This window comes from Phocoena phocoena, chromosome 14, assembly GCF_963924675.1.
Source record: "Phocoena phocoena chromosome 14, mPhoPho1.1, whole genome shotgun sequence".
Taxonomy (NCBI): domain Eukaryota; kingdom Metazoa; phylum Chordata; class Mammalia; order Artiodactyla; family Phocoenidae; genus Phocoena; species Phocoena phocoena.
In genome coordinates this window covers 65,286,109-65,301,536 of record NC_089232.1, presented here as the reverse complement: position 1 = coordinate 65,301,536, position 15,428 = coordinate 65,286,109, and the positions used below count along the sequence as shown (strand labels likewise).

The window sequence follows — 15,428 nt, the reverse complement described above, 5'->3', positions numbered from 1 at the left end:
AAATTGTTTCCTAAGGCGTTTATGACAATCTACACGTCCACCAGTGACGCGTGAGAGTTCCCATTGCACCACATTCTCACCACCACTTGTTATCAACCAATGCTTTTCTTTTTGGCCATTTTGGTGGGTGTGAAGTTCTATCTAATTGTGGTTTGGCATTTCTCTAACTACTGATGAGGTTCGACATTTTTTCTTGTGTTTATAGGGTAGAAGTCATGTAGCCTCTTTTGGAAAAGGAATCTGTCTTCTGCTAATATATTTTTTTTCTGTTGGAATGTTTGTCTTTTTCTTACAGATGTGCAGGTATTAATTATATATTTTGGATGCTCTTTGGTTGGTTTTATGTATTGCAAATATCTTTTCACTATCTTTTGTATCTTCAGTTGAATAACAGTGACTTAGGTTTACTATTGCCAAATGTATTTCATTTGCCATTTGTTCTTTTGGTGTCTTATTGAAGGAATTCTTCCTGACCTTGTTGTAATATATATATGCATTCTCTGTTACAACCTCTGTATATATCAGGTTTCCACATGTCCTGACTATTTTACTGGGTCACTGTTCTCTTGATCTATCTCTATGCTAAACCTCACCACCTTAACCACTGCAACTTGATAATGACTTCTACTATGGCAAGTTCCCTTCGCCTAGTTGTTGCTCTTGCTGTTGATATTGTCTTCTTTTATTCTCCTCCTTCTCCCTCCCTCCTCCTTCTTTTTTTTTTTTTTTTTTTTTGCGGTACGCGGGCCTCTCACTGTTGTGGCCTCTCCCGTTGTGGAGCACAGGCTCCGGACGCGCAGGCTCAGCGGCCATGGCTCACGGGCCCAGCCGCTCTGCGGCATGTGGGATCCTCCCAGACCGGGGCACGAACCCGTGCCCCCTGCATCGGCAGGCGGACTCTCAACCACTGCGCCACCAGGGAAGCCCTCCTCTTCCTTCTAATCCTCCTGTACCTTCCTCTCTTTTTCTTTCTTCTTCTGGGATCCCTTAGCTACTCTTGGACTATTTATTGTTCTACGTACATTTTAGAATCACCATGTTAATTTCCATGGAAAACCCCGTTCAGATTTTAATTTAAATTCTATCTATTATTGAATCTGGCAATTATGCTATAAAGAATTCACATCTTTGTGACATGAAATCTTTCCATAACTGAACACGGTATGTCTCTCCCACTTATTTAGAACTTCTTTAATGTTTTTCCATTAAGTTGTATTACTTTTCATCTAAAGGTCTGTACATCTTTTGTCAGATTTATCCCTATGTTTCTATTTTTTGTAAATGATTTATTTTTTTTTAATTCTCTCTTGTAAGTCATTATTGTTAGTATATAGACATGCTGCATCATTACTTGGTTCCTTTATTTAAAAGATAGATTTCCCAACTCTTCACGACTGAGAGCTAGAGTGAGATGTGTCAACATGCACTCGATAAGTTAAATATTCAGGGCTGACAGTTAGTTGTACACAATACCATGGCTGTACTAATTACTAAAATATTGAAATATTTCCACAAAGGAACCCCTGGCTTCCCCACCAGCACCCTGGCGATCCTGACCTCTCCCCCTCAACAGACCCAGACCTTCCCAACTTCCAGACACTACTAATGAGGTTTAACATCTTTTCTTATACTTTTAGGACATGCTTGTAGCCTCTTTTATAAAAGGAATTTTTGTGTCTTTTGCTAATTTTTTTCTGTTGGAATTTTTTTCTTATTAATATACAGGCATTAATTATATATTTTGGATGCTCTTTTGTGAGTTTTATTATTGTAATATCCTTCACTGTCTTTTGTATCTCTGCAAAAAAGGGCCTTAGGCCCTGCTTCACTGAGAAGACAGACGTCTGTTCTGATTGCTCCATTCCCATGCCATGTGAGTTGTTAAATATTTTGAAAGTTGCCTCTTATGCTCATATGCCAGTGCTAACTTAACACCAAGCGTGAAATATTAATCTGAGTGATTTCTCAACCAGGAGTGCAGAGAGCTCAGAAAGAGGCGATCAGCTTCTGGGGTTCAAGTAGGGAGTCAGGAGATTTGAGCTGTAGCCAAGGAGATCGGAGCCAGCACCCACCTCTGACAATCCCCACTCGAAACCCTGCAGCTCACCACGCTCCTCCCCTTGGAGTTCCCATGGGCACCTCGACCACACGTTTCAGACTTTATATGCTAAGTCTGCTCTCTTCCCGACTCCCCTAATTGGTGGAACAGTGGCTCCAACCATCTTGTCCCCTACAGTAGAAAATTCAGAATTATCCTAGACTCCATCTTACCCTTATTATTGCTTACCAAGATCTGTCAATTCTATGTCATTAAAAAAGAAAAAAATCTCTTGAATATGACTTTTTCCCAGCCCGATTACCCCAACTCCTACATTTTTGAAGTTTCCTAATCAGTCTCTTGGCCTCCAGCCTCTTTTGCTTCTCCAGCCCCTCCCCTGCACGGCTACCAGCATTAGCGGTCCCACCTGGCCCATTAGCCTACTCTGTTTCCTCGTCTGCGGAGGGGAGTATATGGGAGCCATCTGCCTTGGCAGGAGAGAATATTTTGTCACTGATGCTGATGAGAATGGTGAGAATATAAAGCAGATTGACTTTGAGTTGGTTTTATTGTTGTGTTTAAATTGCCTGTAGACAAATACACCCCTTTTTGCCTACACCTGGCCAGCTGTCATCCCCTTCTCCTTGGCATGACACTGGAGACACGATCTGCCTCGTAGAGCTGCTGCGAGGGTTAAATGAAACAATACTCGCTGGGAACGTAGCCCAGGCCCCTGCCCATGGTGAGTGCTCAGTCAATGTTAACAGTTATCTGCAGTAACATTATTATTGGCTCCTTATCTCCTCCATGATTCCTGTTTCTGCAAAGCCTTCTGTGCCTGGCCTCAGTCACTCCCTTCCACCCTCCTGAACCCAGTACTCTAGGTAGCAAACTATTTTCTCTGCCTTCACCTCACCAAGTTTTTCCATGTTCCCCAGCCTTTGCAAGTGCCCTTTACTCAGCTTGGAATGTCCTCCTTCTTCTCTGTAGATTTCGTCATTGAACATCCAGCTCACAGTCTGCTTTCTGTGACATCTTCCTCATAGTATCCAGGCAAAAATGATGCCTCCTCCCGCTGTGCACCCAGGGCCCTCTGCTCCTATCTCCTCTTTAAGGCCGGCCTGGGCTGGAGCTCCTGGAAGGGAGAGACTGTATGTGCTCATCTTAGTGATCAAGTGTGTAACCACAGTCACCAAAATTGTGCCATAATACCGGTTCAATACTTGTGGAGGTTCTGCTTGTTTTGTTTGGTTTTACTGGACGGAATGAACAAATGAATGAATGAATGAAAATGGTTTTGACTTCATCCTAGACCTAGCAGAAAGTTTGGGTAGTGACAGTTTTGGGCATTCGGGGCAAGCTGATATTGGGCTCTTCTTTCCATGCCCCCCAAAAAATATTCCCAAGTAATAGAGAACCTGTCATCCTAAGGAACTGAACTCAGCAACTCAAAGAAAGACTATATCTAAGAGAAGGGAGAGCGTGAAGCAGGTCAACTCTGTCTTCGCAGCTGTCCCTGAGAGGGCGCTGTTCCCAAATCAAACCTCCAGTGGCCGGGAATGAAATACCAGACCGTTCCCACCGGGCTCAGCATCCCTCCCTTTCCAGGCAGCAAGCGGTCGCGGGTCCCTAGTGGGGCGACTGCCCATAAACATGGCGGCGCCCTGCTCAGCTTCTCCCCGCCGGGGCCGCAGGGCCACGCCAGCCTTGCCAGTACTCGGGGACTTCCTCCGCGAGCCGGCTTCCTGCACGGCTGGCATTAAAACAGGCGCCTGGGGCTGCGGGCTGCGGCTGCAGATGCTGAGCTGTCCGCTGGCTGGGCAGCGCCCCCTCCTCCCCTGAGCCTCGCAGGCGGGCGGGAGAAGAGCCAAAGCATCCCTAAACCGCACCCGAGCCAAAGCGGGAGAGAGCTGGGGGAGACCGGGGACCCCGGCATCTGACATTTTAATAGCAGGTTTGACTTTTTTCCCAAGATCGCAGCCCTCCCGCCCAGCCCAGATATTTGATCTCCCTCCGGCCTTAGTTGCTGGATGAAGCTGGCCCTGGGCTTGGTCCCAGGAGCAGGGGAAGAGCGCGAGTGCTTCCCAGGGAGCCCCGAGCCCTGCGCCCTGGCCATGGTGTGGCTGAGCCCCGCGCTCCGGTGAGGCGGCGGCGCAGCTGGGAGCCCGGCGGACCCGCCCTGCAGGACGCCTTCCCCAAGGAACGGGGGTCGCCGGACTCCGCGCCCTCCTGCTGGGACTGCGCACCGGGCCCGAGAGGGCGAGCGGTGGCCGCGATGTTCAGCTGGCTGCGTTCCGATGACCGCCGCAGGAAGGACCCCGAGGTCTTCCAGACGGTGAGCGAGGGTCTCAAGAAACTCTACAGGACCAAACTGCTGCCCCTGGAAGAGCACTACCGCTTCCACGAGTTTCACTCCCCCGCCCTGGAGGATGCTGATTTCGACAACAAGCCCATGGTCCTGCTGGTGGGCCAGTACTCCACCGGGAAGACCACCTTCATCAGGTGAGCCGGCCAGGGCCCCCGCAGCCCACCCAGCCGCCCAGCGCTTAGGCCCTGCGCTCACTCCCGATGTCCCCTCCTGCGTGGAGACAAGTGGGAAGTCTTCATTAGAAGGCTCTGAAAAAATCCTTATGTGCGGGTATCCAAAGCTTACCCCACAATTGCATTGGATGGTCCCCTGCTCTATCCTACCTAGTGCCTCTCCATTGCACTTAGCCCTTGGCTTTGGTGGTCAGTTTGAAGTGTTAAAATTCAGAGCCATCCCTATTCTTCCCATTTTATGGACGGTAAAACTGAAACCCAGGAAGCCCAAGTGAGAAAGCCCCTGGTCGCAAGAGTACCTTAGGCTGGTGGGGTTGTCTTACCCCCTCTCCTTGTAGGGACATACCCTTGATGGGCAGGACCACTTCCCTTGCCTTCTAAAGGCTTCAGCCACTCATATGAGGTCTTTACAGTTGCAGCTGAGGAGGTGGGCTTGGGAGCCTGTGGCCCTCTGTCTGGTAGTTCCACTTGTCCTTCTTTTATCCGTTTCCTTCACTGAGCAGAGCTCCTACAGATATCTCTTGGAGACTGGCGACAAACAGTGTCCAGAAGCAGGATGCTTTTTTCTTTTCCGTTGATCTTAATGGCTCAGTAATCATATTAAAGTCTTTCGGAGGTGGAAGGGATATTGGCCGTGGTCTCATCCAGCCCCTTGACTTGGCAGGTGAGGTAACTGAAGCATAGAGAAGTTAAATACATTGTTCAAAGCCATATAACAGGGTGGGAGGCTGACCTGGGATGCAGGTCCTGGATGCATGGGAGGAGATGGTTGGCTAAATGCCTGTAACTCTGAGGGTGAGTCATCCATCCCCTTGAATTACAGAATCCCTGGGCTGGAGAGATCCTCAGGAAGTCAGCTTGTCCACCCTGCGTTCAGAGAGGTCCATATATTGTCCACCAGAGTGATAGGACCTTTCCTATCTTTAGAAGACAGGCTTCTCTCCAGTCCACACAGCCCTCAAGGCCAGGCCATCTTCCTTGGCCTCATTCACAGCCCTGCAAGCTGTTGAGGGTGCTCGTGGCCCCCCCGTGTCGAGAGTCAGGCTCGTACAGAGTGGTGATGTGTTCTGTGTCCACCGCCCCCAGAGTCAATGGTGCTCATCTCCTGTGGAAGGTGTCAAAGCAGGGGTGCTCTTGTTTCCATTCATTGACCAAAGCACCGGCAACATGCAAAACACTGTGCTTTGTTTGGCGAGGAAAGCAGAAAAGTTCACAGTCTGGTTCCTGATTTTCTAGATTCAAATTTGCTCCAGCTCAAAGCTTTTAACACAAGCCTTTTGGAAGCAGGGCATGTAGCATACTAACATGTCATGTATGAATGGAACACCAGATGAGTTTTTTCTTGTGGGGTGGACAGCCTTGGACTCAGCAGCTTTGAGAGGCTGAGTGATTTCTGAAGTTGGGTACCCAGGGGGAATGCTGGCTTTTGGATATCTTACATTGTTAGAACTACAAGGGCCCTTAATGATGAATCTAATTCTTTGCTTCTTAACTTTTCAAAAGGTCAGTACCTCCTTTGAAAATCTGATGAAATATGTGGACCCATCTTTAGAAAAATGCACATACGTCCCAAATTTACATATAATTTGGGGAGTTCAAGGGCTGCCTTGGCCCTTAGGGCAAGAACCCCTGATCTAATCCATCTCCCTTATTTTGTTAAACACCCATTTCTGCCAAAGGCACTTCAGAGCTACCTGGGTTCTGTTCACGGTTTCCTTTGTACCACGCATCCTCCACCTGGTCCGGTTTATGCCCCACGGGAAGCACAGGCCTTTTACAGGTCGCTCCTGCCCTTGCACAGCCTCCTGCAGCCCTCTGGACACACCTTGGTTATAATTCTTAGTACGTTATTTAGAGCTTCTCCTTCCTGTAGCCCAGCACTTACTACTGTGCCTTAGCTCCCTGGGGCCTTGCCTGGGGTCTCAGCTACAGGAGCTCCCAGTAGAGGTTTGCAGAATGGGAGGGGAGATGGGGAGAAGCTAGCGTCCCTGAGGGCAGGATCCTGGAGCAGCAGACATGCCTCTTGTCTGAGACACTGTCCTGGCTTTGCCTGAGTCATGCTTGCTGTTAACTGGGTCTAAGAAAGTGGCAGAGCCAACTTGCCATAGATTACTCCTTATCTGAGGGGGACAGGAAGGCCAGGAGAGGCAGATCCCTCCTCTCTCTTATCCTCCGAGTACAAGAATTCTCCCTCCCCACTCATGTCAGTAACTGAATTTAGCTAGTGCATCAGAGGCTGTCTCCCTTTGAGGGAGAGACTACCAGCAGGGGAGGAGGGGCTGCAGCACAGGGAAGCCCTCCAAAAGCAAATTACATATTTTCCTTTCTTCTCATTAAATCCACTGAACAGCTATTTTTTAAAATTGGAAAATGCAGACAAGAATAAATTTGAGGAAGAAGAAAAAAATGCCCCATCATCCCACGACTCGGGAAACCATTTTAAATTTTATATATATAGGGCTTCCCTGGTGGCGCAGTGGTTGAGAGTCCGCCTGCCGATGCAGGGGACGCGGGTTCGTGCCCCGGTCCGGGAAGATCCCACGTGCCGCGGAGCCGCTGGGCCCGTGAGCCATGGCCGCTGAGCCTGCGCGTCCGGAGCCTGTGCTCCACAACGGGAGAGGCCGCAACAGTGAGAGGCCCGCGTACCGCAAAAATATATATATATATCTTTCCACCAGTATTTTTAGCTATTTTATAACACAGTTGAGATCATGCCATAATGTAATTTTGTATGTGGGTTTATTTCACTCATAGCCTGAGCATTTCCCGGGTAAATTTAAAAATCTTTGTAGCATTATTTTTGAGAGCCACACGATATCTCACTGCATGTATGTGCAGTTATTCGTTTAACCAATCTGCTTCTCTTGAATGTTTGAAGTTGTTTCTAATTTTATTTTTTGCTCTTGTAGAATCACTCTGAATATCTCTGTGCGTAATATTTTTCCACATATTAGACTGTTTTCTCAGAGATTCCCAGAAGTGAAATCACTAGGCCAAAGGTTGTACAGAGTTCTGGGGTTGTTTTTTTGTTTTGTTTTGTTTTGTTTTAACATTTTCTTACTTTTTAATCTTGGTATTAAGAGTCATATTTTTGAGTTGCTTCCCAAGAGGGTAGGCTGGTACAACACCCCTCCCCCAAAGCAAAGAAAGTTCCCCTTGGGGTAGCTAAGTGCGCCTGGGTGCAGAGTACAGCCTGCCTTCGCAGCTACGCCCTCTCCCATCCCTGCTTCTCGCCTTGAACACAGTGATTCAGGTCTGTGTTCCGGCCTGAACCTGTGAGGGACCTTCCCCTCGGAAGCAGACTTGCCTCTTCACTCCCCGGCTCTGAGTGTCCATCCACTTTCAGTTATATGTACTTGCCTCAGGGTCTACTTCTTGTCTCAGGAAGAACATACAGAAAAGGACATTCTTCTAACAACTAATTAATGTGCTATGACCTCTGCCTGAAATAACTTCCCTGGCCAAAGGCCCGGCAACCCAGGGTAATAAACAATAAATTGGCCTGGTGGATGCTTCCTCCAACACAGGCTGCCTCTTCCAAGTACAGTAGCTCTGTGTCCTTCTGGCCTGACAGCCTTCCCTCCCTCCTCTGCTGTTTTTCTCCCTTCACTCTTCCTCCTTCTGGCCTGAAGCCTCAAGTCCCTCCTCTCTCTCACCGTTTGGCCCCCTGGTCATGGAGGTGAATAACTGGCTGCCCCAGGGACTGGAAGGTCCAGTGTCCCCAGCGTCTCAGGGGCCGCAGGGAGGCCTCGCTGGGCTGCGGCGGCACTGGGGTAGAGGGCCGGGGGCACTGGGTATGGGGCCCGGGGCTGCTGGAGCTAAGCTGCCTGGCTGTCCACAGGGAGATCTGAGCTGATCTTGAGGATCACCTGTGGCTCTTCTATAGCGTGACCCGGACTCTAAACTATGAATGAGCACATGGTGGGGTGGGCCAGTCGGGGGGGCTGCTCAGCCAGCCCTTTCGACCTCCCCCACTTTCTCAGGGGGCTCTCTGCATCCTCCCCCCAAGGTGACGCAGCATTTGCCTGTGGTTGTACCCTCTCCCGTCATCTCCCTGGCATCTCTAATGCCCAGGCCTCATGGCAGCATTACCACCCAGGAAAGATGATTCTCTGGAAAGCTGAAGGGCTAGAGAAGGGGCCATCCTTCCATTCCAGGTAGGCCCACTGACCTCTGCCAGGCCCATCCTGCCAGCCACACCCCTGCAAGTCCTCACTCCTGTCCCCACTCCGAGGTCCATGGATGTCCTTTTCCTGCCAGGGCTCTGATCTGCTGGTCCTTGAGTGGGACTAGCTGGAAATCCACCTGCCTCTTACAAGGCTTGAGTGTTACTCAAGGGAGCAGAGGGCCTAGGGCAGAGGCACTGGGTCCACCTGCCTGAGGTCCGGCTTAAGATCTGCCTTGAGAGTCAGGTGTGGAGGCCATTGGGAGAAGGACCTCTGGGGAAGGGCTCCATCCCACTCCCACTGACAGCAGAACGCAGCCACGGAAAGAACACGGGTGGCTCGGCAGAACCCAGGCTCCACCAGTTCCCAGCCAAGAGACCATGTTTGGAAGGAAGGTCTAACCTTTCTGAACCTCAGTGTCCTCGTCTCTAACACGCGAATAGTGACAACTCATAGGGTCACTCAGGCCAGCCTGTCGCAGGGGTGGGCAGACAAGGCAAGGCTAGTGGGAGGCTTGACAGTCTCGCCACTGGTCTCCTTTGTGCTGGGGTCACTTTGATCCCTGGTGGAGGCTGCTGTGCCCCAGGGGCAGTGGTGACTGCTCCGTGGGGCACAGAGCTGACTCAGACCTCAACTCAGCCACTGAGTCCCCCATCTCCTACCTCACTTTGTGTCCGTGGAGTGACTTACGGTATCCCCGGAACCCCGAGAGGCTGACAGGACAAGCATTATTGTCTTGACCCCATTTTAAAGCTGAAGTACACAAGGCTTAGAGAGATCAAAGATACAGATATATATGGGAATTCCCTGGTGGTCCAGCGGTTAGGACTCCTCACTTCCACTGCAGCGGGCATGGGTTCGATCGCTGATCAGGGAACTAAGATCCCACACGCCACATGGTGCGGCCAAAAACAAAAACAGAAACAAAACAAACCAAGATACAGATATATAACACGAGTACCTGTAACACAGGCAGAAAGTGATACATGCCTTCTGCATCTACCTGAAGATATGCAAATTAAGAGCTACGTGGATTTTCACAGAGGCGGCGAGGGCCCTGGATCTGGAGTCCAGGTAGAAATGCGCTGAGTTCTTACAGGCAGTGATGAGACGTTTGTTTTCTCTAATTATTGTCTCTGCCAATGTGGGCGCATGTCTGGTGTAGCCTTTGCTTTTCCCAAACTCATGTATGTCATCTCAAAACCTTCACTCTAACCCTCTGAGCTAGTTAGAAACCCAGGATCAGCCCCGCTCTATAAACTGGGGAAACTGAGGCAGTGGGCTCTTGAGGGACTTGTCCAAGGTCATATCTGTGATGAAGCAGACGCCCACCAAGGCGCATTCCCTAACTGAGACAAGGCAGAGGGTCCGGCCAGCCCAAGGCCTCTGGTGGCACTTCCTGTGGCACCAGGCCCTCTGTTCCTCGCCCTGGATGCTGCCCCAGCAGAGGGGAGGTTTGGCCCCGCTACTGCAGAGATGGGTACCCTGGAGACTGGGTTAAGATCCTTGGCTCCATGCCTTACCCTGGGTGCTTAGGTCACCAGTAATGCAGGCCACATGCTTAGATTGCCAGCCAAGCAGGACACCAAAAGACGACGGAAATGTTAGGAAAGAGTTTGCTTAAGAAAAATACGGACAAAAGTAGGCCTCATGGGTAAAATCTGAATTGTGTAGGACTTCCCTATACCCATTTTATGGTTTAGTATTTATTTTGCATTGGAGAGCAAGGAAGGGGGACCCAAAACTTTTCAGCTCTTTGGGCCTCTAAATATTTGCATTTGGCCCTGAACTCGGGCAGCCTCCAACTCAACTTGCTCACCTGCAAAACTGAAATAATTCAGCCATCCCACAGTGCTTCAAGGACCGATTAAGTGGAACAATTCAGGGAAAGGTCGCAGAACAGCACCTGCCTTACAGCAGGTGCTCAGCCTATCAGCCCCTCCTTATTCTCTTGCTTCCCCATCTCAGCTGCTCTCACCCAGGCTTGAATTAACTTTTCTTTTTTTACACTGCCTTGGGAATGTTTTTGCCTGGCAACAGAGGCCATCTGTATCACTCCCCATAGAGAAGCAGCCATGATATTCCTCAATAGGTTTTCCTTTCTGGACACAGTGGTGGCTTTGTTAAGGGGGCACTTGGGGCTGCAGGCCATACCCAAATGTCCCTGAGAATTTACCCAGCCCTGGGTTCTCTGCTTGGCCTGACTGCATCCCTGGACTTGCTCTTGGCTTCACTGAACTCTGTATTTCTCCAGACTCATGTGTGGTCGGCAAACCTGGGGTCATGTGGGTTTAGCCGAGGAGGCATGACAGCAGTTCCAGCCACCAGGCCCTGGCTGGGCCGCCTGAGGCTACAGCTGCAGAACATCCCAGGAAGTGGCCCCCGCTATGCTGGGGCGCATCACCCTTTGCCTGCCAGCACAGTGCATCTCAGGGATGAAATCTGAGACGCCTGGGTCAGGAAGGTACTTCCCCACTGCTGCTTGGCCCTGTTCAGGCTGGGCATTCTCAAGGGTGCCTCAGACTGTTTGCTTCCACCCCTGTCTATTTCAGCTGTCCCTGAAGCCTTTGATGATATCCACCACCCTCCTTCTGCCTCAGAATTCGCCCATGCCACACCCCCTGCTTGGGGCTTCTCACCCAAGCGCCCACTGGGACAGGTGCTCCCTGCACATGGGCAAGCATGGATGGGGTTTCCAGATCACGGTGTTGATTCTCATGAAACTGCTTCAAGTCCCAAGAATATCCTTTTAGATCCAGCGGGCCTGGCGCCTGCTTGGGTCACCTGATAGCAACAGCTTTGCTGCCACGTCCCACCCGCTGAGGCCGAAGTGTGAACCCCAAGGGCAGATGTTTACGGAGATGAGTAGTTCCCGGGTTTGTGGGCCCTGAAGCCTAACCTTTCCCGCAAGGCCTGGCCCCGGCCGGCCTCCTGCCAAACCAGATTCTTCTGTGGCCTTCTTGTCCCACTCCTCCTTCTAGTCCCAAGGGGGTGCTCAGCCCATTTGCATTTCCTGGTCAAGGAGGTACCTCAGGCAGGAAGGGAGACCGCGAGTGTAGTGGTTAGGGCGTGAGTGTTCGATTCAAATCCCAGCTCTGCTGTTTCCTGACTGCATTACCTGCAGCAAACAGTTTAACCTTTATCTTCTCTTCTGTAAAATGGGGTGATGATCTAGGTTCTAGGTACTGGTTTATGTGCTTAAGGTCTGTAACTTATTTAACGCTCAGAACACCCGATGAGGTGGGTTTACCCATGAGGCCCATTTGACCATAAGGGTCACGGTGCTCACATCAGCAGAAACGTGACGTGAAATGAGACAATTCATGGAAAGTCTAGAACAGTACCTGGCACATCAAGGGTGCTTAATAAATCACAGCAATGGTCTCCCATGTTACAGAGGAAAGTGCTGAGGTTTGCAGAGGTCAAGAACCTTCTGAAGGTTAGAGAAACCAGGTCGGCTGGCCCCAGGCCCTGAGGTTCCCTGTCTCTCGCCCGAAACCCTGAAGAAGGAGCGTCTGAGAAAGCATGAAGCGTCATCCAAGTGCAGCTGTGGTGATTTATCCTCATCCCAATCCAGCTTTCAGAATGGTCCTCTGATGGGAGGAAATCCTGTCTTCACACCCAGAATGTGGGGCTGGGATCCTGGAGGGAGACGGGGGGCTTCCCAAGGCAACCTAAACCCCCCGGTGCAGGCGGGGTGGCCCTGGGCAGCGGCCCCTCTGCAGCAGCTCCCCTGCCAGCTCCTCGGGGAGGGAGCCCGTGGCAACCCGACTTGAACTGCCCTGGAAGCACAGAGTAAACTAACAGCTCAGGACACAGAGGGATGTCGATGAGCCGGAAGAAACCCCAGCCAGTGCCCCCGGCTGCCACTCGCTGGGCAGAGCAGACCCACCTTGGGGTGGCACAGGGTGGGCAGAGAGCATTTCCTCGGGGTAGAAGACAGTTGAAGAGCAAAGGATTTGGTGTTAGATTGATAAGGGTTTGGATTCCAGCTCCGTCACGTTCAAGAGTTAATAGTGAGCAAATAGGACGGCTGCACTGAGGGAACCCTTCAAAGCCTGGGTTTCCTCAGTACAGCCGTCCCTTGGTAGTTTCCGCGGGACCTTGGTTCGAGGACCCCACCTCCCACGCAGATGCTCAAGCCCCTATGTAAAATGGCACAGTTCGGCCGGCCCTCCGGATCCACGGGTTCCACATTCTTGGATTCAACCACGGGTCCTCTGCGGTTGGTTGTATCCTCAGATGTGGAACCCGCGGATACACAGAGCCCTACTGTACCGACCTACAGGGGTGCGGTGAAGCCAGAAAGAGATACGTTCTCAAAGTGATGAGTGCGATGTATGGCACGGACACGCTATTGGGTGTCAGTGGCGTGATCAGCATAATGACAGGGTCTAGAGCAGGGTGTCAACCCCAGCTGCACATCAGAATCAACTGGGGAGTTCCTGAAAAGGACCGGTTGCCAGGACCCTGCCCTGAGCCGGCGGGTCACAACCTCTGGGCTGGGCCCCGGCCCCGGCAGCTGGAGCTCCACGGGCAGCCAGCTGAGGACCGCTGGTCCTGGAGGTCTCAGGCTCTCTCCCCAGCCAGCAGCCTCTGACTTGCCATCTCTTCTCCTGAGGGCTCCTTGACTTTTCCCTCTGAGCGTGAACATTGGCCCGCAAGGTTTGGGGGGAGGGTCCTGGCACACGGTGAGGGCTCACCCAAGGGTCTGTGTTTGTTGGGCAACATACCCCTTAGCTCTTGTCCATCATGGTCCCTGGGACTCTTCTCTGGCCAGTCCCAACCCAGGGCAGTTCTGGACTCCTTCACCCGCAGTCCAGCCTTAAGCTGTGTGGGCTCAAAGCTGTTCTGAGCTCCTTCCAAAGGGCCTGGTTGTCTTTCTAGCCTGTTCTCTTCATTCTGTGGCTCACCATATGTTCTAAAGGAAGCTGTGGAGAAGGGCAGTGGCCTTGGGCTCTCACTGCCCAGGCCTGGAGCAAAGAGAGGCACCTGTCCCCTGGGGCCACAGCCTGGTACCTGTGCTAGAGGGTGGGACCAAAAGTCTAGGGTGGGATGGACATACACTTGTCATAGTGTTCCTATCACACAGTTTGTATTATGTACGAGTTATTTCTACATTAAATGACTGACTAAGCAGATAAATAGATAAGGACCTATGGATGGCCAGCAGAGCCTATGGGTGGCCAGCAGAACCTATGGGTGGCCAGCAGAGCCTATGGGTGGCCAGCAGAGCCTATGGGTGGCCAGAAGAGCCTATGGGTGGCCAGAAGAGCCTATGGATGGCCAGCAGAGCCTATGGGTGATCTAATTCTAACCAAGCCTGTGTGCAGGGACTTTGACAGACTCCCTACAGCTGTGAAGTCTACAATATTCTGTGTGGGAATCAGTTTCAAGCCAGCCACGCTTTATTTCTGAGCCCAAACCTTGCTCTTCCCCGTGCCCCCTGCCCCACACCCCCAGCACTGCTTCATGGAGGGAAAAAGATAAGGACCGAGAAGGACAGATTTGTTATTTTAAGTTCAACTGAAATCCCACCTCCTCCCAAAGGTCTTTGGGTTCCCCGTCGGTGAAAATCTCTCCCTGCTGTGAAATCTCCTTGCTCTGGATCTGCCCCTCTGCCATGACTCACACCGTCTGCCTTGTGGTAGGCATGCGGTGCTGATCTGTGAATAGAATCCCTGCATCATGACTGCGTTCCCTTCTGCCAGGTACCTGCTGGAACAGGATTTCCCAGGCATGAGGATTGGGCCTGAGCCGACCACGGACTCCTTCATTGCGGTGATGCAGGGAGAGATGGAGGGCATTATCCCCGGGAATGCCCTGGTGGTGGATCCTAAGAAACCTTTCAGGAAACTGAACGCCTTTGGCAATGCCTTCTTGAACAGGTGAGTGCAGAGGGAACACACACAGGCCTTGGGAGCTCTCTTTTCTTGGAATATGAGAGGTGAAAGGGCGGGGCAGGGTCTTGGGAAACTCTGTACCTTTTCCAGACCTGGAATCTCTCTCGATCGTCCCCTTCTTGCTGGGAACGAAACCACCATTGATTAGGGATGCAGGAGCTGCAAACACTGAGCTGATTTCTCCCGATCAAGTTGGGGGAAGGGTTCAACTAGTTAAATCACATTTCTCTAATGTGTACCTCCCTCCAGTAAAAGCAGAGAGGGCTACTCTGTAGTTCCCAGCTTTTGCCTAAACTACAGAAGGGCTTTGCATCCAACTGACAGGAGGCAAAGGAAGGTTCCTCTCTGTTCCTAGATATTGTTTTTACTTGGTGGCAGGAACCCTGGACGTAAGGTAGAAGCCCTGGCTTTGAGCACTGACCCTCCTACTAAACTCACTCTGTGACCTTGGACAAGTCACCTCCCCTGGGACAAGTCAGCCTGCAGACACCAGGGCCATTGGGTCAATTTGAGTGGAGGAAGCTCTAGAGACTGCTTGGCAAGCTGACCCAGGCCTTCCCACTATTCTGTTTAACTAGAATGCAGGCTGATCCCCTGATACGCTTGTTATGTAGATCCACACCACAATTTTGCATCTGTATCGCATTTAAAAATTTTTAAACTACTTTCTCTAACTGAAGGCATTTAGAGTAAAGGTAAAGACTATGGGCTTTGGCTTCAGACCGACTTGGGTTCAAATCCTACCAAATAGCACCGCGATCTTAGGTTACCTGACTGGTC

The 15,428-nt window shown here is 51.1% G+C and overlaps 2 protein-coding genes across 2 annotated transcripts in view; one reads left to right on the top strand and one right to left on the bottom strand.

Annotated features, from left to right (window-relative positions):
- CAPN14 (calpain 14) overlaps positions 1-3,981 on the bottom strand; it is a 30,077-nt gene extending 26,096 nt beyond the window's left edge. The window contains 1 exon segment of the mRNA XM_065890832.1: positions 3,607-3,981. Within this exon segment, the coding sequence (XP_065746904.1) occupies positions 3,607-3,981 (375 nt within the window).
- Positions 3,982-4,179: 198 nt separating this feature from the next.
- EHD3 (EH domain containing 3) overlaps positions 4,180-15,428 on the top strand; it is a 30,291-nt gene continuing 19,042 nt past the window's right edge. Inside the window, exons 1-2 of the mRNA XM_065890761.1 lie at positions 4,180-4,540; positions 14,457-14,633. Coding sequence (XP_065746833.1) covers positions 4,314-4,540; positions 14,457-14,633 — 404 coding nt within the window. The 5' untranslated portion in view covers positions 4,180-4,313. The remainder of the gene's footprint in view (positions 4,541-14,456; positions 14,634-15,428) is intronic.